The sequence below is a fragment of the Rhipicephalus microplus genome, chromosome 6 (genome assembly GCF_043290135.1).
Source record: "Rhipicephalus microplus isolate Deutch F79 chromosome 6, USDA_Rmic, whole genome shotgun sequence".
NCBI classification, from domain to species: Eukaryota; Metazoa; Arthropoda; class Arachnida; order Ixodida; family Ixodidae; genus Rhipicephalus; species Rhipicephalus microplus.
The window spans coordinates 130,904,865-130,929,091 of record NC_134705.1 but is presented as its reverse complement, the minus strand read 5'-3'; the positions used below and the strand labels follow the sequence as shown (position 1 = coordinate 130,929,091).

The 24,227-nt window shown below is 47.3% G+C and overlaps 1 protein-coding gene across 1 annotated transcript in view; it reads right to left on the bottom strand.

The window, feature by feature from the left end:
- The window catches only part of LOC142764939 (R.appendiculatus Kunitz/BPTI-like protein), a 34,300-nt gene extending 19,340 nt beyond the window's left edge, over positions 1 to 14,960 (bottom strand). The window contains exon 1 of the mRNA XM_075865479.1: positions 14,804 to 14,960. Coding sequence (XP_075721594.1) covers positions 14,804 to 14,918 — 115 coding nt within the window. The 5' untranslated portion in view covers positions 14,919 to 14,960. The remainder of the gene's footprint in view (positions 1 to 14,803) is intronic.
- Between the last annotated feature and the right edge of the window lie 9,267 nt (positions 14,961 to 24,227).

Genomic DNA, 24,227 nt, shown 5'->3' with positions numbered 1-24,227 from the left:
AAAAAGAAAGGGAAAGGACAGAGTGAAGAATTCCTAATAGCACATCGACAGGGCCAGATTGTATCCCAATTATGCTAATAAAGTAACTAGGATCAAACTCTATACCCGGCGACAACTTTCTGTGGCAGCACAGCCAAGGCTACGGAGCCGAAGCACGGTTGTCTTACTGCGCCACAGCATGTAGTCCCTCAACGAAAACGGTTGTATACTGTTCTGGGTAACTAAGATTTTGCCATTCGTCACTTACATTTTTCGCAGATTTATTTTTTAATTAGTGAATAAAAACGTTGCGTAGTAGAAAAAATTTTGTTCCACGCTCTCTCAGGTTTTTTGGGGGTTTTTCGGCTTCCGTCACCTTTTTACCTCACCGCATTCCTCACTGTCAAAGATGGCGTCCGCCGGTTACAGCTCGTCAACGTCGCTTACGAAGGAAACACCGCCGCGTGCTGCGAGTCTACCAGCTGCGCAGCCAAACCAGGCGTTGTCAAATCAAAAGCTGTCCGTACAGGCAAAGAAGGTGGCGTACAACGTTTACGCGCAAGTAAGGAAAAGCGACCCGCAGCTGTCTGTGAGAGCCGCATGTCGGAAAGTCAGCGAGTTCACTGGTATTAGCGAGCGCAGTGTCTTCCGGATTAAGCGGTACGTGCATGATGAGTTGTGTAACCATTACATGAATAATTGAATGTATCATTCACCCAGCAACCTGGGTCCACGCGTCCGTAAATCACGTCACATTATTATAAAAATTGCTCTCGAGTTCCCAAAGATGCGACTCGCGTTTCCTGGAGCGAAACGCGAGCAAACGCGAGCCGACGCGGACTGCGAGACGCGGACTGCGCTGGTGAAATCGAAACCGAAACACCCGTCGAAGCGGTCGGACTACTTGGCGCAGTAGCACATGTGCATAGGCTCCGCCCACGTAGCCTTGGCAGTGCTGCCACAGAAAGTTGTCGCCGGGTATAAGCAAACATCAAGAGAGGCAGCCAGCAAAGCAATAACAGATGGCGAAGCCCCTAATGGGTGGAAACTATGCAGGATGAGCATGATCAAAAAAGAAAGGGGGACGAAGCCTATATAAACAACTACTGTCCTAAAACAGTGACATCAGTAGTTTACAGGCTGTGGTACAGATTGTAAAGACTAAAGACATAGGTGGAGAATGAGAGGGTGCTTGGAGAATTACAAAATGGGTTTCGTAAATGAAGGAGGTTGGAGGTCAACCTGTTTTCATTGATGCAGTGTATTGAAATGGCGGAAAAAAGAACACGAGTCTCTGCGGCTGGCATTTCTGCTGCTGGAATTTTTAGATATCAAGGGAGCTTACAATAGTGTGATTCAAGGAGACTTGTGGGGAATACTCGACACACTAGATGTGGAAGACGGATTAACTAATTTTCTAAAGGATATTTTTAAAAGTACGAAGGAAGTTTTCAAATAGGAAGAACAGGTATTTGAATCTATATAAATGCAACACGGGCTTCGACAGGGATGTCCTTTGTCACCTTTGTTGTTTGTACTTTATCTAGAGACTAGGACCCATAATAGAGGGCAGTCGACTCAGATTCAGCCTCTATTTTGCCAAGGAAGGAAAACACATTGAACTGTCCTTAGCAGCATTGATGTATGCAGACAATATTGTATTATTAGTCGACAACAAGGAAGATCTGTAGGGACCTATAAACATCTGTGGTAATGAGGGAAGTAGGTTAAAGTTGAAGTTCAGCAGGAAAAAATAGGCAATCATGATTTTTATAGATAACAAAGGCTGTTAGCATAAGATACAGGAAGTCACGATATTATTAGTGGATAAATACAAATATTTTGGCGTATGTACAAATAACGGGACTGAGTACCTAAGAGCACGAAAAATACGTAATGAATAAGGGTAACAATGAAAAATACGGCACTGTGGAACTACAATAGGAATGACGTTGTGAGAAGGATTTGGAAAGTTGTTAGGGTCCCAGGTTTAACGTTCGGCAATGCGGTTTTGTGCATGAAATCAGAAGTTCAAGCAAGATTGGAAATTAAACAACGTGGTATATGTAGACTTGCTTTGGGAGCACACGGGAATACCCCGAAGGAGGAGGTGCAGGGTGACATAAAATGGACATCATTTGAGTGCAGGGAAGCTAGCAGCAAGATTGAATTTGAGGAGCTTTTGAGAAAAGTTGGAGAGGAGCATTGGACTAGAAATGTTTTCAGCTACTTGTACAAGAAAAATGTTGATTCCAAATGAAGAAAGCAAACTCAAAAATTGTCAAGCAAGTGTTTTTACAACAGCAGAATACCAAGCCAAAAGGAAACATTGGTTAAGAAGAAGGTGAAGTAAACAGAGAGAGACATGTGGAAGATTGCAACGCTAACTGAATCGTCACTGGAGACCTACCGAACTTTCGAACTGGAAATCGCAAAAGAAAAGGTCTGCGATAAGTTTCGTGGTACAGGAGCATTGCGGACCAAGACGTACCGAGCCAAATACGTACCGAGCGAATCAGTCACCGTGGACTAATAGGAGCTCTAGTCAAGTAATTTAAAAAAATGGCGGCCAAGCCCTACTCAATTGTCATGTCGCACTGCACGTAACCTAATGCTATATCCAACGGAAGTTTAACCCACTTTATGCCTACTTCACGTGCCTATTTCGTGGAAGAGGTGACTGAGCTTGTCGTTGGCGAGACCAAGCTTGTCCTGGTCTTGCAGAACAAGACGAACCCGCCAACGTCGCTGGCATCGGTGTTTTCTGCTCTTCATGCATTATTACAAGACAGCAATTTCTCGACAAAGTAAACAGTACTGCTTCTTGCTTCCTGCGGACGAGAATCATCGAAGTCCAGACCACCGGACAGTGTAGTGGCGTTTGCCAGCGGCGACAACAACTGGGTGACAGCCCATCCATCCTGCATTCGCCCGGTGGTAGATGGCATAGTTGGCGGCGCGGGGCACGTCAGTGCGAACGACGCTGCGTTTCGGTGGCAGGAGAATTTCGTTCGCTGTAGAAAGCGGAGGAAGAGGAGGAGGAGGAGGAGGAGGAGGAGGAGGAGGAGGAGGAGGAAGAGGAATAAATAAGGAAGGACAGGGAGGTTAGCCAGTTCTCAGACTGGCTGGCTACCCTGTACTGGGGAAGGGGGTAAAGGGGATAAAAGATGAGAGAAAAGAGACGTTGTAAAAAAAGGAGAGAAGGTAATCAGACGATCCACGACATTGTTTACAGTCTGTCTCTAAGACCACTTGCCCGCAGAAAGCGCAACAACGCTCTCAGTGCCTTGCGTGCAGAGGACGGTCTCGGCCAGTGTCCTAATACCCTTTCTTCCGACAATTGGCGATTGTCTATTCTATCTAAAGCTTTTGACAGTTCTTTTCTTGGCACGCTGAAGCGGGGACACTCGCAGAGAAGATGGGAGAAAGTTTCTGCGCTGCCACAGTTGTCACATGTCGGGCTTCTGGCCATTCCGATGCGAAACGAATAAGCATTCGTAAAGGCCACCCCAATCCACAGACGGCACAAAAGTGTCTCCTCTGCTCTGGTTATTACTGATGGAAGACGGAGCTGTAGGTGTGGGTCCAAATTATGAAGGCGGACGTTGGTGAATGTAGGTGAATTCCAATGAGCGAGTGTCAGTTCTCGTGCAAGTGATCGAAGCCTTGCAGCGGTGTCCATTCTTGATAATGGTATAGCTACACAAGGGGCATCATCATGAGAAGTTCGGGCTGCTTCATCTGCACGGTCGTTTCCATCAATGCTGCAGTGGCCTAGTATCCATTGATACGCTATGTCATGTTGTTTCTCTATAGCCCGGTGATGAAGCAGTCGTATTTCAGCAATAAGCTGTTCGTTTTGTCCATGACGATATGGCGAGGCAATGCCCTTGAGAGCTGCTTTGGAGTCGGAGAACATTGACCAGTCTGTTGCGGTGCTTCAACTAGGAACTCCAGAGCGGCACGAATGGCGGCGAGTTCTGCCGCCGTGGATGATGTCAGATGCGAGGTCCTGAACTTTATCGTGATGGATTGCTTCGAAATTACCACTGCGCCTGTTGAACTTGTTGAAGTGACCGACCCATCCGTGTAAATGTGAATGCGTCCACTGTGTTTCTCATGCAGAAACAGTAATGTTGTTTGTTTTAGAGCCAAATTTGACAAATGTTTCTTCTTTTGCATTCCGGGGATGGTTATCAGGGCTTCCCGTGAATGTAGACACCACAATGGTAACGACAGTCTTGCTGCGTGCGTGAAGTTTGTGGGAATCACCGTGCGATGTAGTGCAATAATAGAGCAGAACGCAGAGCATGGCCTGAAAGTTGGAAGGGAGGCGAGGTGATGCGAATGATTCCGGGTGGCATGTCTTATGTGCGTTCTTAAAGCATCGACACGAATGTAGGTTGCGATAGGGTGTTCATGAGCGATTGCGACAGTCGCTGCTGAGGATGCGCATCTCGGCAGCCCGAGGCATTTTCTCAGTGCTTGAGCTTGTAATGACTGGAGGACGTGTACTTTTGTTATGCGGGCCTTGCAGAGCACAGGTAGGCTGTAGCGCATGAAGCCAAGAAAAAGTGCAGCATACAGTTGAAGCATGGCTCGTACCGATGCACCCCGTGATTTTCCCGCAAGAAACCTTAGGACGTGGGTGATTATGGTCAGTTTCTTCTTCATGTAAGCGATATGAGGGCTCCAAGACAAATCACGATCTATTATTACTCCCAGGAAACGGTGAGTCTTTTGATGGCTGATTGTGTGTCCATTAATTCTGATGCGGTATGGCGTCATTGTCTTGCGCGGTAAACGCGACTACTGAGCATTTCTCATATGACAGCTCCAGTCCTCGTCCTTGAAGGTAGTTTGACGTCAGTGTAGCCGCTGTCTGAAGCCTGGCTCGTACGTGTAGACGCGTGACCCCTGATGTCCAGATGCAGATGTCGTCCGCGTATATCGACAAATGTATGGAGTGTGGCAGGACGTCAACGAGGTCGATGAGCGCAAGGTTGAAAAGTACGGGGCTTAGTACCCCACCTTAAGGTACGCCGCCATAAGTATGATGTTGCCTTGTTGCGCCATCTTCTGTCTGAACGAAGAAGGTTCTGTCCTTCAAATGGCTGTAATTCCATTAGTAAACGCAGCCTCCCAATCCAATACTGCCCAAGGCGTCCAGGATGGTTTCATGTAATACATTGTCATATGCAGCCTTATTATCCAAAAAAGTTCCGCTGATAATCTCTTTAGGCTCTTCTGCTGTTGTACAGACGTGACAAGATCAACAACATTGTCTATGGAAGACCATACACGTCGAAAGCAGGTCAAAGCATTGGGGTATATATTGTTATGTTCCAAGTACCACTCCAGGCGAGTCAGCACCATTCTCTCCATCACCTTTCCAAAACAGCTGGCAAGCGCGATGGGGCGATAGGAGGCCATGTCCAGAAATGATTTGCCTGGTTTGACCGGGGGCACAAGGCGGCTGCACTTCCACGAAGGAGGAACCAAACCGTTGCTCCACGAGTCATTGTATACATCTAGAAGGGCACGCCGAGCTGTTCGTCCTAGGTTAGCAAGGACCATGTAATGACTCCATCGGGTCTAAACGATGACGAGTGCTTGCATGCTACCAATGCTGCCTGAAGCTCCTCTAGAAAAAACATATTGTCCATCCGAGTGTCTCTGGACGCCGGCGCGTTTCGTAGGTTACTCAAGTTGATCCCGGACCCCTTGTTCCAACCCTGGCACAGAAGTCTTCCGCTATATCAATTTCACGCCAGCCTTGGTGGAGAGCAAGGCATTTGAACGGACGATTCTGTTGTGGCAATGTTCGTAGGCCGCGGATTATTCTCCATATTTGCGAAAGAGGTTTGTGGGAATCGAGTGACTCGCATAGTGACTTCCATCATTGCGACTGTAGTGCATTGATTCGACGTTGAATCTTCTTTTGTAGACGTCTCGCTTCCCTCAAGTCGTAGATGGATTTCGTGCGCCTATAACGTCGTTCGGCGCGACGACGTATTGCGCGAAGTCGCTCCAACTCCACCTCATATTTGCAAAAATCTGGCAAAGGTCGACAATTAAACGTTGCCTCTTGAATAGCGACCTTCATTATACCTTCTAGGCTTTCAAGAGAACCTGCTTGGTTTCTCTCGCATTGCTTCTCTGTGGATGATATATATTTTGACCAGTCTATCCGTGAAGTGGGCGCGATTTGCGACTTCCTCAGCCCCTTGATTTTTATATAGGTGGGGATGTGGTCACTGCCATGCGTTTCATTGTCCGCAAACCACTGCACCTTTGTGTTTAGGCTACTTGACACAAAAGTTAGGTCGAGACAGCTACTATATGTCATACCCCGTAAAAACGTGGGAGCGCCGTCATTTAAACAATATAGTTGGTGGTCAGATGCAAAGGAGGGCACATCTCATCCCCGACGGTCCATCTTCTGGCTTCCCCACAGGGGGTGATGAGCGTTAAATTCACCGGTAATAATCCATGGCCCAGGTGTCGCTGATATAATGGCGCTTAATCTTGCTGGGTCGAAGCGGCCTGAAGGCGAGATATATACTGCCACTAGCGTGAAGTTTGCGTTCTTACGCTTAACTGTCAGGCACACGTATTGGTTGCTGTCGTCCGGTGTTATTGGATGCTCAATATATGTGAGTTCGCACCTGATGTATGCAATGACCTTACTGCTTTCGTTATGGGTTGCAGATCTGAAAGCCTCGTATTTAGAAGTTTGTATAGCATTGTGAAGACGTGGTTCACAAATTACGATAATTGGAAACTGATTCTTGAAAACATATGGTCGAAAATCCGAAATGCGGGGTTTAAGCCCTCGGGCATTCCATTGAAAAATTGGTGCCTTTTGCACTTGTTTACGAAAGGGCTGCAGAGAAAGAGCCATGGTGCTTCTCTAGATTTGATAGCACCGGATTCAAAGCGTCCAATATTTGAAGAGCGCTGTGGGCAACCGGAGTCTGAATATTATTCAGGAGTACTCGAATTGTGTTCATGAGGGTCTTAATCACGTCTATTATTTCGTTATTTTGACTGTCATGACTTACTCGCCCTGAAGTAGCTTTCAGTGGGCGATGCAGCCGATACTGGCGGTGTCACTGACGGCAGCGCTGGCCACGCGTCAGGGTCAATGTTCCTTGCGTCTTTTTGAGGATGCTTGTTGTTGGCACTTATTGATGCTTGGGGTAGTGAGTGCGTGATATGGGGTAGCGGTGTATCCCTGGCGTTGGCAGAGGATGTCCTAGGAGGTTTCCTGAGGCGCGAACGCCAACGTCGCACTTTGGCAGCAGCCTCCCTGTGGATAGAACCGTCTCTGGCCATCTGCCTCAGCACTTGCATCTCCTTCTTCACATTTGGGCACTGCTTTGATGACGCCTCGTGAGGACCTTGGCAATTGCCGCATTTGCGATGTTTTGCCTGGCAGGCTTCCGTGTTGTGCGACTCCGAGTATTGGGAGCACACAGCAGAACTTGTGCAAGCAGCACTCACGTGTCCTATTTTACAGCACTTCCGACACTGAAGAGGTTTCGGCATGAACGGCCGTACTGTGTGTCGAAAATAACCAACTAGAAAGCGTATTCTTTAGTGCGAACTAGGGGTAAGAGTTGAACGTGATAGTGAAATCCGGCCCCTAGTGCGCCCTTCAACGGTTAAGTGCATACTTATTAATATGCATTGTTACATACATACGCCAAAACACAAGGAGGTAACGCCCAGCGAGTATAATGTAGCAGCCCTTTCTTGTCATTTAGTGTCCGATGTACATACAAATGGCTGCTAAGGGGGAAAGAGAGGCAGGAGAATTTGGCTTTTAGTTAACGCGCACGCTGCGAATTTTTTATTCGTCAACAACGCACAGAAGAAATCTCCCACCGGCATCACCTTGGAGATCAAAATGTAAGACTGGTTACACACTACTACTGCGACTATGAGGGACAAACGGGAGCCGCTATAAGGAGCTTCGCTCTGCGCTCGTGTACCCTCGTTGTCGTAGTTAGCGTCTCAGGGCGTCCCTGGGCTGGCGGACGCCCGTAATGGCAAGCCAGCCCCTGAAGAAGACGCTAGACTTCGACGTAGTCGTCCTCGAGGTGACTAGTCCCGAATACGTCGTTGACGCGACGTCTTCAATAGTAGGAATCGAAGAGGTCTACTGCGTACAGCACTTTGGAGGCCGGAATTACCAAGTCACCGTTAACAGTGAGGCCGGTCTGGCTCAAATCGTCGACGCGTCCCACCTCTTCATCAAAAGAGAGCGCGTTGCTGTCGTACCCTTGGGACCCCAAGTCACTCAAGTCACCGTTCTGTTCCTGCAATGCCGCGTCCCCAGCGAGGTCCTCGCGCAAGCACTGCCTCCCTATAGGAAGGTGCTGCACATCAGCAGAGGACTCATGGGGTTGCGTCCAACCGTGACCACTGGGACGCGATTTGTCCGGATGGAAATTAAGACATCGTCGCCGGTGCCCAACTACCTTAAGGTCGCTGGCCATCGAGTGAGCTTTGATTATAAAGAGATCCAGCGAGTGTGCCGTCGATGTGGAGACAGTGGGCACTTCCGCATGAATTACACGGCTTCGTTTTGTGGAAGCTGCGGCATTTACGGCCACGACGGGAAGGGCTGCTCGCTGCCGTGTCGCCGTTGTGGTGACCCGCATGCCACCGTCGCCTGCACCATCAGGCTGTCGTATTCCGAGGCGGCCTCCAAGAATTACCCGCAACTTCAATCAGGCAAGAATAAGGACGTCGTATTATTGACGCCAGGCCCGGATATTTGCCAGGACGAAGTTGGGTGCATCAGAACGCCACACCAGACGCCACACCAAACGCCCACACCATCTCCAGCCAGCCCCGACCAGGCAGCCCCTCAAGGTGCAGATGATCCATCTAGCAGCCCACGACCAGTGGTGGTTCCCACAGAACCACAGGTCGAGCCTTCACCAGAGGAGGCGCCACTCGGCGAACGCGTCGCAGATGCTGACGTGATATCTGTTGCTCACCCCATGGCTGCCCAGTCCTCTGTCAGTCCTCCTATCATTGAAGAGACTTTGTCCCAAGGTGACGAGGTTTCCATCAACTAGGACTCGAGCAGTACTAGGAGTGACACGGCCCTGCGGATAGACACCGACAGCACTCCAAGCGAGATCAGCCGGGACAGTTTTGACGAATTTGTGCCATCTTCACTCAAGAGCCTCGGCACCAAGCGCCACCGAATATCCAGCAGCGACTCGGAGGCCCCCAGCAGAGACAGAAGTCCCCTGCGGACTTCGATGCGGCCCCGGAAGCCCCACGCTTCTTGTGGGTCGCCTGGTCGTAAGACGTGATTAAGCTGCTTGCGGGGCACCCCCTCCCGCGTCTGTCAGAACTGTGAGTCTAGTATCTAAATTTGTCTTTATTGTTTGGGATGGCTACCGCATTGAATATTATTTCCTTCAATGTAAAAAGTTTTCGCAGTCCGGTAAAGCAGGCCGAGTTGATTAGTGTAGCCCGTGCTGCAAGCTGTGATGTTTTATGCCTGCAGGAAACTAATTTCTGTTCACTATCTGACGTTAGGGCTTTTAAACAAAAGTTTAACTTAGATTGCTATTTTTCTATCGCTACAACTCGTTTTACGGGAGTAGGCATTATTATGCTTAATCGGGCTTTATTGAGAGGTCACCACGTTGTTTATGACGGCGTTAGTAGAATTATTGCTCTAGATTGTACCTACTTTTCTTTTCGAATGAGGATACTATGTGTGTATGCGCCTGCACAAATAGGACAGTCTAATGATTTTTTTTTTCGAAATTTTGATGTTTTTTCCTAGACGGTCATGTAATTCTAATTGGAGACTTTAACTGTGTGCTAAATACGCGATGCGATGTAGAAGGTCCTGGCTGGGGTCGGTCTGCTTGGAAATCAAGTGAGCTTCGACGCCTCGTCCAGCATTTTTCATTGCTGGATGCGCCTAATATCATGCATGGGAATACTTTTGTTTGGACATGGCGCAGTGGACACTCCTCCAGCAGACTTGACCAGGCTTATATTCCACACGCTTTAGAGACGTTTGTCTCCGACTTACGTGTTCCGCCCGTACCACCTTCGCCTGTGTACATCTCGGACCATCGTCCGATTCTCTTAGAACTAAAAATTCCATTTTCTTTTTCGGAGAAACCATGGTGTCTTGATGTTCGCGTCCTCCAGGACGCGCACTCTCGGTCAAATTTGTCCCGTGCAATACGCGTGTCACTCGCTGCGTCTGATTCATTTTATTGGGATGCGCTTAAAACACAGTGGCGCCTGCACTGCTCAGTTGAAGGGCGTTCCCTTCGTCGTCGCGTTTCTGAGGAGCTGGCCGATACTGCAACGAAGTTACGCATCGCCTTGCGCGCTGAAACGCCGTCTCCCCTGATGCGAGCTTGGCAACATGAATTACGTGAACGCTTCTAGCGTTTGATTGCCGCCTCGTCTCTGGCAGCGGCTGCATGGCGTTGTCGGCACAACCCTTGTGCCCACCTTTAGGTGCTACGCTATGCCAGGAAATCGTGTTTTGGGCAGTCACAATCACCTGTTTTTACGACCACGCATACACCACCTACGCAACCGCTTTCTACGCGTGATCGATCTCTCTTTCTTGCGCATTTTGAAAATATGTCATGTTCGGCCATGCGGACAAACTGTGATATAATACCGCCTATGCTTAGAGTTTTGCCTCGCGTTCTTCGACAAGCTGCTGATTCTCTGCACGTCCCTCCATCAGTTGAAGAGGTGAAGGCAGCACTACAATCTATAAAACGGGGGACAGCCCCTGGGCCAGACGGTTTCCTAGTTGAATTTTGCTTGTCATTTTGGACCGCGGATATCTTAACCACGGATATCTGGCGATGTTTCGAAGATGGTGTCTTTCCATAAAGTTTTTAAGATGGACGCATTGTGCTTCTTCCGAAAGGTGGTGCTTCTTCTGTTAATCCTGAAGATTGGAGACCTATCACGCTTCTTAACGTTAACTATAAGATATTCGCGACGTTGATAGTTCAACGTTTGAAGGCTCTGTTGAACATCCTGGTGTGTCATTACCAGGCTTCATCTATGCCTGGACGGGAAATACACAGCTTGTCCTTTACCTCCCGGGATATCATAGCCTATACTCTGTCGCGATCTGCGCTTGGTCTCCTTGTGTCTTTAGACCAAGAGAAAGCATTTGACCGACTAGAGCACACGTATATCTTTAAAGTGCTCACAGCCCTTGGTTTTCCTGGTACTTTTTGTTGAATTAATTAGACATACTGACTCTGGCATTAAGAGCAAACTGGTTCTAGATGGTTGGGAGAGTGCTGCATTTTCTATTACACGTGGGGTCCGTCAAGGATGCCCCTTGTCTCCTGTTCTATTTGTCCTCAGCCTTGAGTCATTTTTGTGTGCTCTAGAAGCGGATTCGCATGACGGGGGTCTTGCGCTTCCCGACAGCAGTACCGTGAAAGTCACAGCTTTTGCTAACGACATAACCCTGTACCTTTCAGATGAAGCCTGTACCTTTCAGATGAAGATAGTCTTTCACATAGTCAGTCTGCATTTATTCTTCCAGTATGGGGACATTTCAGGTGCCGCGCTAAAAGCCTCTAAATCCCGGTATTCGTTCATCGGCTATCCCAACTCCACAGTTAGCTCCACATCTCTTCTTCAGCCGGCTGCGTCTCTTCGCATATTAGGAATTCTATACGACCACTACAGCGTTTGTAACTCCGTTTGGTCAAACGCCCTCGATGAAGTAAAACGAAAAATTGAGAACGCCCGGGAATTCGACTTCTCGCTTCTTGAGTGGAGGTACCATGTGTTCTGCGGTCGCATTGGTACCGGTACCTTTCTCACGTAGAACAGTCGCCTCTATGCATCGTGAGGTCATTGCAGTCGGCCTTGTGTTCCTTCTTTTGGTCTGGTGGCACTGAGTTGGTTTCCTATGCGGCGTTAGGACAGCAGCGTTCCCATAGAAGTTTTGCTTTCCCTTCATTATCAATACGCTGCTGGCTATGGGCTCTGCGCTTCCTGTTGCGCCTCGTACAAGGAGAGGAATTTCCCGCCCGAACTCTGGCATATTACTTTCTAGGCTCTCACCTTCAGTATTTATTGCCTAATGCGCGCCTTCATCGGTGCCCACAATCAGTAGTGTTTCCTTCGTTTTATGCAACAGCTGTCGCATTTTTTTCGTCATATCCAGTCGACTTGCCCTGAGTTAGATGTGTTAGACAATCCTATCGTTGACACAACAGCCGCTTTGTTGCTCCCGTTAGTTCCTCCAGCACGCCGCACCTGCTCTAGTCGTGTGTCTTGCAGCACGCTGATGGCATCATTTCTACCTGGCCACCTCCGGCACTTCATGTGGCGGCTGGGGTGGGGCGTTCTTCCTACCCTTGACCACCTAGAAAGGTGGAGAATGGTCCAGTCATCAACATGTCCGAACTGCTTCATACGGAAAACAAATCAGCATGTTTTAAGACAATGCGTCGTTGCTCGCGTCTTCTGGAGAGCTGTGCATGCAGGATTTCGTGGTGGCCTGGGAGTAAACCGCTTTGTTTCATCTGAACGTTGTTCTCGAGGCCGCTTTGCCAGCCTTCTCGTTGTTGCTGGTGCCTCTTGTCTTTGGCGTAACCGTTGTGAAACTGTTGCAGAAGGTCGTCACCGCCGGGCTCTCTTCCCGATTTTGGAGCGACTGTACAAAGAAATACTATCTGTTTTGTCGTAGGAACTCTTCTTTCTGGGTGAGGAGGAATTTCTTCGACACTGGTCCTGTCGTTTTGTGTTCTTCTGTGAGAGACGTGTAAGGCTTGTTTTCAGGCCTGCCTGGTATTGGTAGGTTAATCTTTGTTTAGTACTCGTACAAATACCTTGTAAATATTATGTAAATATCTGACATGCAGATCTCTACATTTCATTTGTGTGTTCTTTGTTTACCATGTATTGTGCATATGTAGACATTGTTTTTGTAACAATTCCTGTGTAGTTGTGTATGTTGTGTTCCCTTTACATATGCACACATATCATTTTGTAACAACTTTTGGTGTGTCTGTGGATGTTGTGTTCTGTCGCAATGTTCTGTTGGATTGTAATTGATGTTCACTGCCTGTGAGAATAAATTTCTCTAAACACTAAAAATCATGGCTTTGTGGTAGGACACCTGCTTGCCACACGAACGGCCAGGGTATGATCCTCAAGAGAACCGAAACTTTTTTTAGGGGCGAAGCTCCTTAGGGCGTGGGCTGTGCGTCCCCTGTATGTAGCCACCTCTAGTTTAGTTCTTGCAGTGTTCACTAGATGGCGGTACCGTCTCCTGTATGTAGCCACCTCTCGTTTAGTTCTTGTAGTGTTTACTAGATGGTGGTACTTGTAGCTGATGATGAAAAGATGCAAGATGTTATAAACTAGAAAGCGGTACTTGTAGTTGATGAAAGACGCGAGATCCTATAAAATAGGTATGATGCCACATATGGCGCGTGTCATTGGTTGAAGGCAATCGTTCGATTTAGTGCGGCGACGTACGCTAGTGGGAGCGATGTAATAAAATCGAGTGGGCAAAATGTACAGAGGATTCATGGTTTACCAGGTTTACCTCTGGAGCTTCGCCCACTCATCATCATTCACTTCGTGGATATGGCGGAATTTTTTTCTTTCTTATATTTGCTTCTTGCTGGATATTTTGCTCACGGGCGATTCTTCGCTCACAACCAATGGGGCCGACGCCAACGGCGGAATTTCTGGGACATGAGCTTTCTAACGCTGTCGCGTTAATATGCCCAGACCCGAGCATGAAACTCTTTCCCAGATTCCTTTCTGTTTCTCGTACAGAAGCGCCATCAGTGTCGATCTTATGGTCGTGCTTCTCACATTTCTCTGCAACAGTGCAGCAAGAGTGGGCTTGAGTTCCCTTTGGTGTGTCTTTCACAGATGGCTCTCCTCGTTATAGTGGTTGTCCATTCAAAAGAAAAACCATTGTACCGTGTTTCGCTGCCTCGAACAGAAGAATTATCCCTGACGCGATGATAGCGTTCACAGGAAAGCAAGCGCTGGTGTTTCACTGCCACAGCCAGCTCAGCCTATGTGCATCAAACGTAGACCCTCTACGTAGCAAACGGAACATAACACTGTGCGCGTGCAACGTGAGACGTAAGACAACGACCTAAACAGATGACCGAAAGTTCCACGATTTAAGTAAATACAATTTGTATTTGTAAGTGCTGTAGTGTATGTGTTTTAACGGTTATCACTCAAGTGCTGTTCGAAAGGAATTTGGTTGGCACCAAGCTTATTGATGAATACGTTTGGTTCACGCTGTATATTTATTCTCAAAAAAAGTTTAAAATTTATTATTCTAGCTTTTCTGCATGTACAACGAGCAATGCAAGCACCATTATCTCTCAAGAATAGTACTGCCTCTGCCACATTTCTCACTGCTCAGGACCCAAGGCGTCTTTCTCACACAGCTACAAATCGGCACCTACCAGATCTCCGCGACACTGCACGCAATATACTACGAATGGTTAGCAAGACTCCGACTGCATGGTAGTTATGCGGATTTCGAACATGTCCTCTGGGGCAGCGCATATACTGGCCCCCCATTCTCTAAAGAGGAAAAGAAGTTCATTAAAGCAAAAGACCTCATCTCTCAAATCCGGGCTACCTAGAGGGCCCATGCGAGGACAGTTAGATTTTACCGGACCATCCGCGAGTGGGCCTAGCCTGCAGGTGACGTTGACTTTACTCGTGTTTATTGTGGAAAGAATGAGGTTTTTTTCACTCACTCACTCACTCACTCACGCGTTCACCTATTTACTCTACTCACCTAGCTCATCCCTCCTTTCTTCCACATCTCCTGTTGCAAGAGCCCCGTGTAGACAGAGCAAAGTAGTTAGCAGCAGCATGATCAGTACTGTATCTGCTGAAAGCACTACTGGCATTGATGCTTTGGTGGAAGACGTTAAGCATCGGCTGGAGTGTGTCTCGTGTACTATACGTCAACGATGCAAGCTTATAACAGTTGGAGACATAATCCGCTAAAAGCAGACTGTCTTTATTTCTAGCCACTTCGCCATACCCAATCACATGTTCCAAAGTAAGTGCCATGTGCGAATGCTTGCCTATGGTTTCAGTAGCAGGGACCTATGACTGATGACAGACTTCTGTACCATTGTTGTCTTGGTATTTCATGGTGATTGATGGAAACTATATTGCTACCCTGAAGAAAAGGTATCGGTGCTAAATAGGGCCAACCTAGAATTTCTTTGTCGCTGAACTCTCTCCTTAGGTTTAGAACTTTGTGTCTTGTGCGCTTTAGCACATCTTGATGGAGTTCGCCTATAAGCACGCCGATGCGAATATGTTTCAGAGAAGGTAATGGTACTTAAAAATATTCAAGATTTCGTTTCCGCTTGGAAAGTTAGTTCACCATTAGTGTGAGTAGAAGAATAATTGGACACACAAGCTCTCATAATCAAAATTTTGAAACAATGCAACAATGTGTAAAACTTACTATGAAGCTGCAGCAAAAGTAATAGTGTCATATCAGGCAGGCTTAGGAAAAAATTCACATCATCTTTCCAAAGGGGATTTTGATAGGATACGAAGCAGCAGAGTAGCGCGCAGGTGGCGTCACGAGTTGAACAGTGCTAACACGAGTGCTGCGGTGAGCGCTCGAAGAATCGTTTGAAGCGAGGGCTGGTTTCAGTCTTGCGACACGTGCAGACATGTTTCAACGCGTACGTTAGGTGCGCGTCAGGTCTATTGCGCGTGAACCAATCAGTTGGCGGTGTAGCGCGCGATGGTCGCCGTAGCGGAGCGAGCAGTGGTAGCGGCAATTGTTGCTGGCGAACGCACAAGGGGGCCGCTGTGGGCGCTGCCGAGTGCAAGCAGCCGGTGGGGGAGAGTGTGATATCAGCGCACACTACGAAGGGAGTGTGACGTCATCGCGCAGATGCGGCGTCATGCTCCCCTCGCGAAGAGAACGCGATGTGGTGAACGCGATGTGGCGTTGCGTTTCCCTCGCCGCAGTAGGGGGGCAATAGAGAGTTTTAGTACTTGGTACCTAAGCTCTTGGGGTGCTGCGGGCTTGGGGGCGCGCGGCGTTGCGTACCCAACCCATACCCTACTGAAATGTCTTATAGAGGCGTGCACGGGGTGCTCGCAAACGCGAGCGGCACGAAGTTTTTTGATTGATTGATTGATCGATCGAGCGATTAATAATTAATTGTTTATTAGTTATTAATAAATATTTATTTAAATAAATTCTTGATTGATATGGCTGTGCCCTTTAGATCGGGCGGTGCCTAGTGCCACCTAGCCGTAATACTTAATCAACCAAAAAAGATTTTTTCCCTTAACTAGTGAGGCTGAGGATTCGTGCTTTGCAGTGAACGGTTTAATTTTCACTCGTGCCTTGACTTCAGCCACCTATAAGATAACCTCCTTCTAGTTAATTCTACCCGCTTAAAGTCTATTTTGCCCTCCCTGTCCCTAAACCGCAGCGCTTTAAAAAACTCTGCGCCATCAACCTGAACTATAGGGTGAAGCCCTTTACAGAACATTGTCAAGTGCTTGGCAGTTTCTTATTCCTCTCCACACGCACTGCATACCATGTCTACCCCTTCGTATTTGGAACGATATGTCTTGGTTCACAATACTCCTGTCCTGGCCACAAACAGTAGAAAACTACCCTAAGTATCATCATAGATCCTTTTCTTGGCCATTTCCTGCCTAAAAGTTCGATAGACCTCTAGTGCGGACTTCTTAATCATGCCAATTCTCCACATATCGGTCCCAGCTTTCTTCACCTTCTTCTTAACCAATAATTCTTCTTGGTTTGGCCCCCTGCTGTTTTCTAAGTATTTACCAGTCAATGTTCTGGTTCGCTTCCTCCATTTTGTATCGACATCTTTCACGTACAAGTAGCTGAATACCTTCCTAGCCCAACGCTCCTCCCCCATTTCTCTTAATCGCTTCTCAAATTTTATCTTGCTGCTAGCTTCCATGCCCTCAAATGATGTCCATCCCATATCACCTTATACTCCCTGATTTGGTGTATTCCCGTGAGCTCCTAAGGCAAGCCTACCTATTCCACTTTGCTTAATTTCTAATCTTGCTTGAACTTCTGATCTCATGCACAAGACCGCATTGCCGAACGTCAGACCAGAAGCATAACCCCTTTCCGTATCCCTCTCACAACATCATACCTATTGTAATTCCACAGTGCCCTGTTTTTCATTAGCGCTACATTCCTGTTAGCTTTAGTCGACACGTATAATTCGTGTTCCCTTAGGTACTCGGCCCCATTGCTTATTCATGCGCCCAGATATTTGTATTTATCTGTTATCTCTAGCGTGACCTCCTGTATTCTAAGCTCACTACCTTCATTGTCATTAGAAATCATGACTGCTGATTTTTCCTACTGAATCTGAAATCTAACCTATCTCCCTTACTACCGCAGATGTCCACCAGTCTCTGCAAATCTTCCTTGTTGTCGGCCATTAGCTCTATATCATCTGCGTACATCAATGCAGGTAGAGCCTGTTCAATAGGTTTTTCTTGTTTGACGAAAGAGAGGTTGAAGCCCTGTCCACTTACCTCTAGTTTGACCTCTAATCTTTGCAGGTACATCACGAATAACAGGGGTGACAAGGGACACCACTGCCTAAGCCTCCGTTTTACCTCTGCAGGCTTGGATACCTGTTTTCCCCACTTTTTAATTACCTTGTTACCTTTATAGATATCCTTTCAAAAATTTGTGACTACATCTTCCACGCCTAGTGTGTCCAGTATTCCCCACAATTCCTCTTGAGCCACGCTGTTGTACGCTCCCTTGACATCCACAAATGCTAGCCACAGAGGCCTGTGTTCCATTTCTGCTATTTCGATGCACTACATCATTGAGAAAAGATTGTCTTCCAACCTCCTGTGTTTCCGAAATCCATTCCGCAGTTTCCCCAGCACCCTCTTATTCTCTATTCATGCCTGCAGTCTTTCCTTTATAATCTGCATCGCCAGCCTGTAGACAACTTGTCTCACTGTTTTAGGACGGTAGTTGTTTATGTCAGCTTTGTCCCCCTTTCCTTTAAGATCAAGCTCATCCTGCTAAGTTTCCATCCATGGGGGGCTTCACCATCGATTATTATTTTGCTCACTGCCTCTTTCAAAACCTGCTGAGACTTCGGACCTAATGTCTTTATCAGCATAATGAGCACCGGCATATCAGCACCGGCCCACCCGACACCACCACCCAAAGGCCTTGATCCCATATTTTGCTCGCACAGACCTACTGAAGTATTCGTACTTTCCAAGAACCATATGTGAATGGAACTGTCTTACTAATACATGTGATGAATGAACTAGCCTACCAAACAACCTTCTTCGCCCTTTATTGTTTCGTTTCGCAATCATTTTATTTGTATGTGTATTACCACCCTGCTTGGACCTCGAGTCTGCAGTATTGAATAAATAAATAAATATCAATTGGAATGTCATCTGGGACTCTTTACTACTAGGAACCCTTTTCTTAGCCCTTTCCCACTCTTGTTGTGAAAATGGAGCCATTGCGCCACTTGATTCATCCTTGTCTATTGTGGCGCATAAAGCACTTTTTTGTTGAAATTTTTCTGTCAACCTTATTCTTATATAATCAATAGCTTCGCCCCCTTCTAGCCTAGAACCTTGAGCTGTAGCTATAAACCTCTCCTCTAGGCTCGTCTCAATTCTTAGGGAATTTAGAAGGTTGCAAACTTTCGCAGCTGCCTTTCAATCTTTTTTATGTACTTCTACCAGCCACTGAGCTCCCTTTCTTCTAATCTTTTCATTGATCAAAAGGGATGCATCCCTTCTACAGCTTAGAAAGATTTCCCATTTTCTCTCGACATCATCTGTCGGTTCACCCCACAGCTTAGCATGTCTGTGTTCCCTAGATGCTTTCTGACGTTTTGCTATGGTTCTCTTAACTTCCTCATCCCACCATCTTTTCGGTTTGTGTCTTCCTTTCTGGGGTGACTTGTCACGTGCCTTATCAAGTTCTAGCTCAAACAGTCTAATTAAATTCGTGTATGTCCCCACTGTTTTGTTATCCTCAGTGATTACATTCTCAATTTCGTTAGTGGCTATTTCAGTGTGCCTTTCTGAATAAAATTTTCCTATAGTTGCTCATCTTGTCTCCTTCCCACTTTCACTGCTCTTCCAAAACTTAGCTTGATACGTTTGTGATCACCACCCGGACTTCTGGAGCCACCTTCATCTATGTGCGTTCCCCTGAGCTTATCATACATCCTATGTGACATCAGTGCGTAATATATCATCGACTGCAGCCTTCCTACCTCCCATGTTATTTGCCCTTCACACTTCTCGGTACTGTTGCAAATGATCAAATCAAGCCTTTCACACATATCCATGATCATTTTGCCTGTCGGGTCAGTATACCAATCTAATCTTATATGTGCGCATTCATATCTCCTAGTATAATTATCTCGCACTCTCTTCCTAACTCCTGGATGTCCTTTGATATACACTCTACCATTGCCTGGTTTTCTTCTCTTGCCTTTGCTCCCGTCCACAAGTACACGAAACCAAGGAGTGTCATTTGACCTGCCACTTTCCCTTTTAGCCATAAATGTTCCTTGCACTCCTGCTTGACCCTTTGCCAGTCTGTACTTTTATGAATGAATGTCCCAATACCATCCCTCTTTCTGCTGCCTTCTGTTCTATTACAATATTCCAACGTGTAGTCCGGATTGTTCGGAGGCTGTTTCATGTCCCTGAGATTACAAAACCTTATACCATCGGTCTCTCTTCCCTTAGCTGTTCATCTATCTGTTCCCACTTCAGCCTGTTCCAACCACCCTGCATGTTCATATACACTATGGCTGAATTGGCTCGGCGCTCGTGGCTACGTATATTTCTGCCCCGGACTCTACCTAACTTAGATACTGGTGACACTTTGGAATCGTATCTGTCCATACTACCTGTCAAAGAGTCTCTCTGGTTGTTTTCCTCGTTACTAGCTATCCTGCACCCTGAAGGGCCCGCTTGCCCCCCCCCCCTCCACAAAAAAACTATGGCCACGCTAGATAGCGCCACCTATTCAGCTGTTCGGGGGCTGGTATTTTTTTTCTATGTTTCAGGCCATTCTAGCTTTGGTGATCTGGCTGAAACAATGTAGTCGCTATTAGAGCTCGCACTTTGGATTATTTTAACTCGATTGTAAGAGTATCCCCAGTGCGGATACCGTGAGTTCCTGCGAAACTGGACCTTACAAGGTGGCCGATTAATGCTGTCGGAGATTTGGCACCTTTGTGTCATGATATTTGTATAGTGACTAGCCACTATAATATTTGTACTTAAATTTTAAAAGTCAAAGTGGTGGTGCTGGCCAGCCTAGGCTTTGCTCACCGTGAAGGTGGGTGACGTCACGGGTAACATGATGCGCCAGCATGTGCGCCAAGGCAGCTTATCTCCGCTAGGAGGCCAGTGGTGGCAGCGTTGTTTATGGCCGCGCGGACGCATGGCCCCATCGCCCCAGCGATCTTGCGACGCATCTGTTTGGGGTTTTGCGCATGCGCAATACCACCGCCCCAACGTCCTGGGTACGCAAGCCGCTTGGGTACCCAGCACTAAAACTCGCTTATGCCACCGTGACTACCTAACCACTTCAGACGTGCGGCGAGGGGAACGCGTTGCAGCGCGTTCATATGGATGCATGTACTTAAGGCATTACACTTGTGTGTCACAGCGGTGCTTCGCATCTAAAATTTCAATATCTTGTAAACGGTAAAGTTTGTTCGGCGAAATGCTGTTCTGATTGAGACTGCATTGGTCCAAATATGAGACGATATAAGACGAAGGTCACGTTGGCAACAATGTCGTTACAGTAGGAAAGCGCGACTGCTCCTACGTTCACCACGAGAGGCGTCCGTTGGCCGGCCCCAGGGGCCACCGGACACCATGTTAGGGCACAGATAGATAGATGGACGGACGTCAGCATGAGACATTAACGGCTTTCGCCCTAAAGGGGTGGTGACACCAAATTTCGAAATTATTTCAAGCCTGTTGTGGGTTTCCTTTGTATGCGAGGACTCTCCACACCAGGAGTCGGACACAACAAATGCGTAGAATTGACCATTTGCGGGAAAACCACTGCGCATGAGCAGTAGCCGCACAGGTAGCGTTCCTGTGCAGGCGTTTTGGTTTTGGTTGGATAACATCAGCCTGGCGTTCCATCAATATGACCCGTAGTAACGGCGAACACTGCCGTTTTCACGCAAACACCGTACCTCACAGACGGTGCACAAGATGTTTTCCAACCAAACGCGAAGCTTTCCTGTTTACACGACAGGGGGCGCTCACTTTTCAGCAAATGTAGTTCAGTTCGGGCTGTCAAGGTGGATGGACGTGTTTTTTGAGCGCTCCGGATCGACTGCGCAGATAAGTGTTTTTGCATGTTTTGAGCTTGTCTTTATAATTATAAGGCAGCGGTTGAAATCTTCGTAGCACTTATTTTATGGTACGGCTTTTTCGGGGGCCAGACACCAGGTATTTATTAGATAGTGCGGGTGTGTGTGTTTGAAATTTTTTTGTTGTTTTTTTTTGCCACCCCGTGGGGGAGGTGCGCGTACACTGAACACGCAAATTTTTGTAGTAGAGCATAGACTTTCCTTTTTTTTTCGAAGTGCAGGGCTCGAGTTTAGTAATTATCGAGTATAGGGACAATTGGTGTCAGGAAGGCATGGTTAAAAAGACTGTAAAGTTTTCAGGATGTGGAGTGGGTTTGAAGGTGGACCCAAGCGTAGAAGCGGATGCAGAAGAGGCTCACGCGAATTGTAGGCAATGTGAGGTCGAGGAAAAAATGGAGAAAATGTTGGTTGCCCAGAGTGAACTGCTGGTGAAAATCGCCGAGCTTGAGACAGCGTTGGCGACAGAGCAAGAGAAAACGAGGGCAATGGGAGAAAGACTGAAGTCTGCCGAGAAAGTGCTAGCGAAGCTGAACAAAGAAGCGACCTACCGAGAGAACAGTGGGGAACCGGCAACCAGAACGGTGGAGAAGGAAAAGCGAACAAGTTAGGAAAAAGCAGGTTTAGCCGGTTCAACTGTCGCAAGGCCCAGCTTCAGCGAGGTAGTGGTGGGGCAGGGAGGGAACAAAGCAGCCGGCGTCACAGGTGCAAGTAGCCCCCAGGTGCAGAACGATCCAGCTGAAAAGTCACAGCATGTGATAATCGCCGGGGACTCGAATTTAAATCGATGCACAGAAGCCATCAAAGAGAGGGTAAGAGGTGACAAGAGGGTTGCAGTAGGGGCGTTCCCAGGACGCAAGCTGGAAGCAGTCATGAGGCAAGCGAGCGCAAAGCTCAAAACGACAGCTGATAGATGAAACCTCGTGATAATTTCAGGCGGTTTAAACGATGTCCTCAATGAAGATGCAGCAGGACTAGCAGCCACACTGGCGAAAGGCGTCGATGACATGCGCGCCACTTCTCCTAAGGTACAGGTAGTGATATGCACGATACCGGAGGTACCGGTGTGTGATAGCAACCTGCAAAGAGCGGTGGTTAACGCAAACCAAGAGATATGGCGGATGAGTCGTGAGAAAGGCTTTGAGGTGGTGAAAATAAACAGAGAGGTGCATAGGTGGGGGGGTTTTCAACGAGACAGAATTCACTTCGATGGGCGGCTAGGTCATGAGGTGGGTTGGCGACTTGCAGGACGCGCAGTAGCTTTTTTGGGGCGCAAGCGAGCCCTTCGGGGTGCAGGATGCCTAGTAACGAGGAAAACAACCAGGGAGACTCTTCGACAGGTGGTATGGACAGATACGATTCCAAAGTGGCACCAATATGTAAGAAAGGTAGAGTCAGGGGCATAAACAGACGTAGCCACGAGCGCCGAGCCAATTCAGACATAGGGTATATTAACATGCAGGGTGGTAGGAACAGGCTGAAGTGGGAAGAGATAGAAGAACAGCTAAGGGAAGAGAGGCCGATGGTATACGGTTTTGTAGAAACACATCTCAGGGACATGGAACAACCTCCGAACAATCCGGAATACGCGTGAGAATATTGTAATAGAACAGAAGGCAGCAGAAAGGGGGGTGGTATTGGGGCATTCATTCATAAAAGTACAGACTGGCAAAGGGTCAAGCAGGAGTGCAAGGAACATTTATGGCTAAAAGGTAAAGTGGCAGGTCAAATGACACTCCTTGGTTTCGTGTACTTGTGGACGGGAGCAAAGGCCAGAGAGGAAAACCAGGCAATGGTAGAGTGTATATCAAAGGACATTCAGGAGTTAGGAAGAGAGTGCGAGATAATTATACTAGGAGACATGAATGCGCACATAGAAGATATAGATGGGTATACTGACCCGACAGGCAAAATGATCATGGATATGTGTGAAAGGCTAGATTTGATCATTTGCAACAGTACCGAGAAGTGCGAAGGGCAAATAACATGGGAGGTAGGAAGGCTTCAGTCGACGATAGATTATGCACTGATGTCACATAGGATGTATGATAAGCTCAGGGGAATGCACATAGATGAAGGTGGCTCCAGAAGTCTGGGTAGCGATCACAAACGTATCAAGCTAAGTTTTGGAAGAGCAGTGAAAGTGGGAAGGAAACAAGAGGAGCAACTACAGGAAAATTTTTATTCAGAAAGGCAAATTGAAATAGCCACTAAACAAATTGAGAAAGTAATCACGGAGGATATTAAGACAGTGTGGACATACACGAATCTAATTAGACTCTTTGAGCTAGAGCTTGCTAAGACGTGTGAGAAGTCACCCCGGAAAATAAGACACAAACCCAAAAGTTGGTGGGATGAGGAAGTTAAGAGAGCCATAGCAAAACGTCAGAAAGCCTCTAGGGAACACAGACATGCTAAGCAACGGGGTGAACCGACAGATGATGTTGAAAGAAAATGGGCAACCTTTCTAAGCTGTAGAAGGGATGCATCCCTTCTGATCAATGAAAAGATTAGAAGGAAGGGAGCTCAGTGGCTGGCAGAAGTACATAAAAAAAGATAGAAAGGCAGCTACGAAATTTGGGAACCATCTAAACTCCCTAAGAATTGAGACGAGCCTAGAGCAGAGTTTTATAACTACAGCCCAAGGTGCTAGGCTAGAAGAGGACGAAGGTATTGAATATATAAGAACAAGGGTGACAGAAAAATTTCAACAAAGTACTTTATGCACCACAATAGACAAGGACGAATCAAGTGGTGCAATGGCTCCATTTTCACAACAAGAGTGGG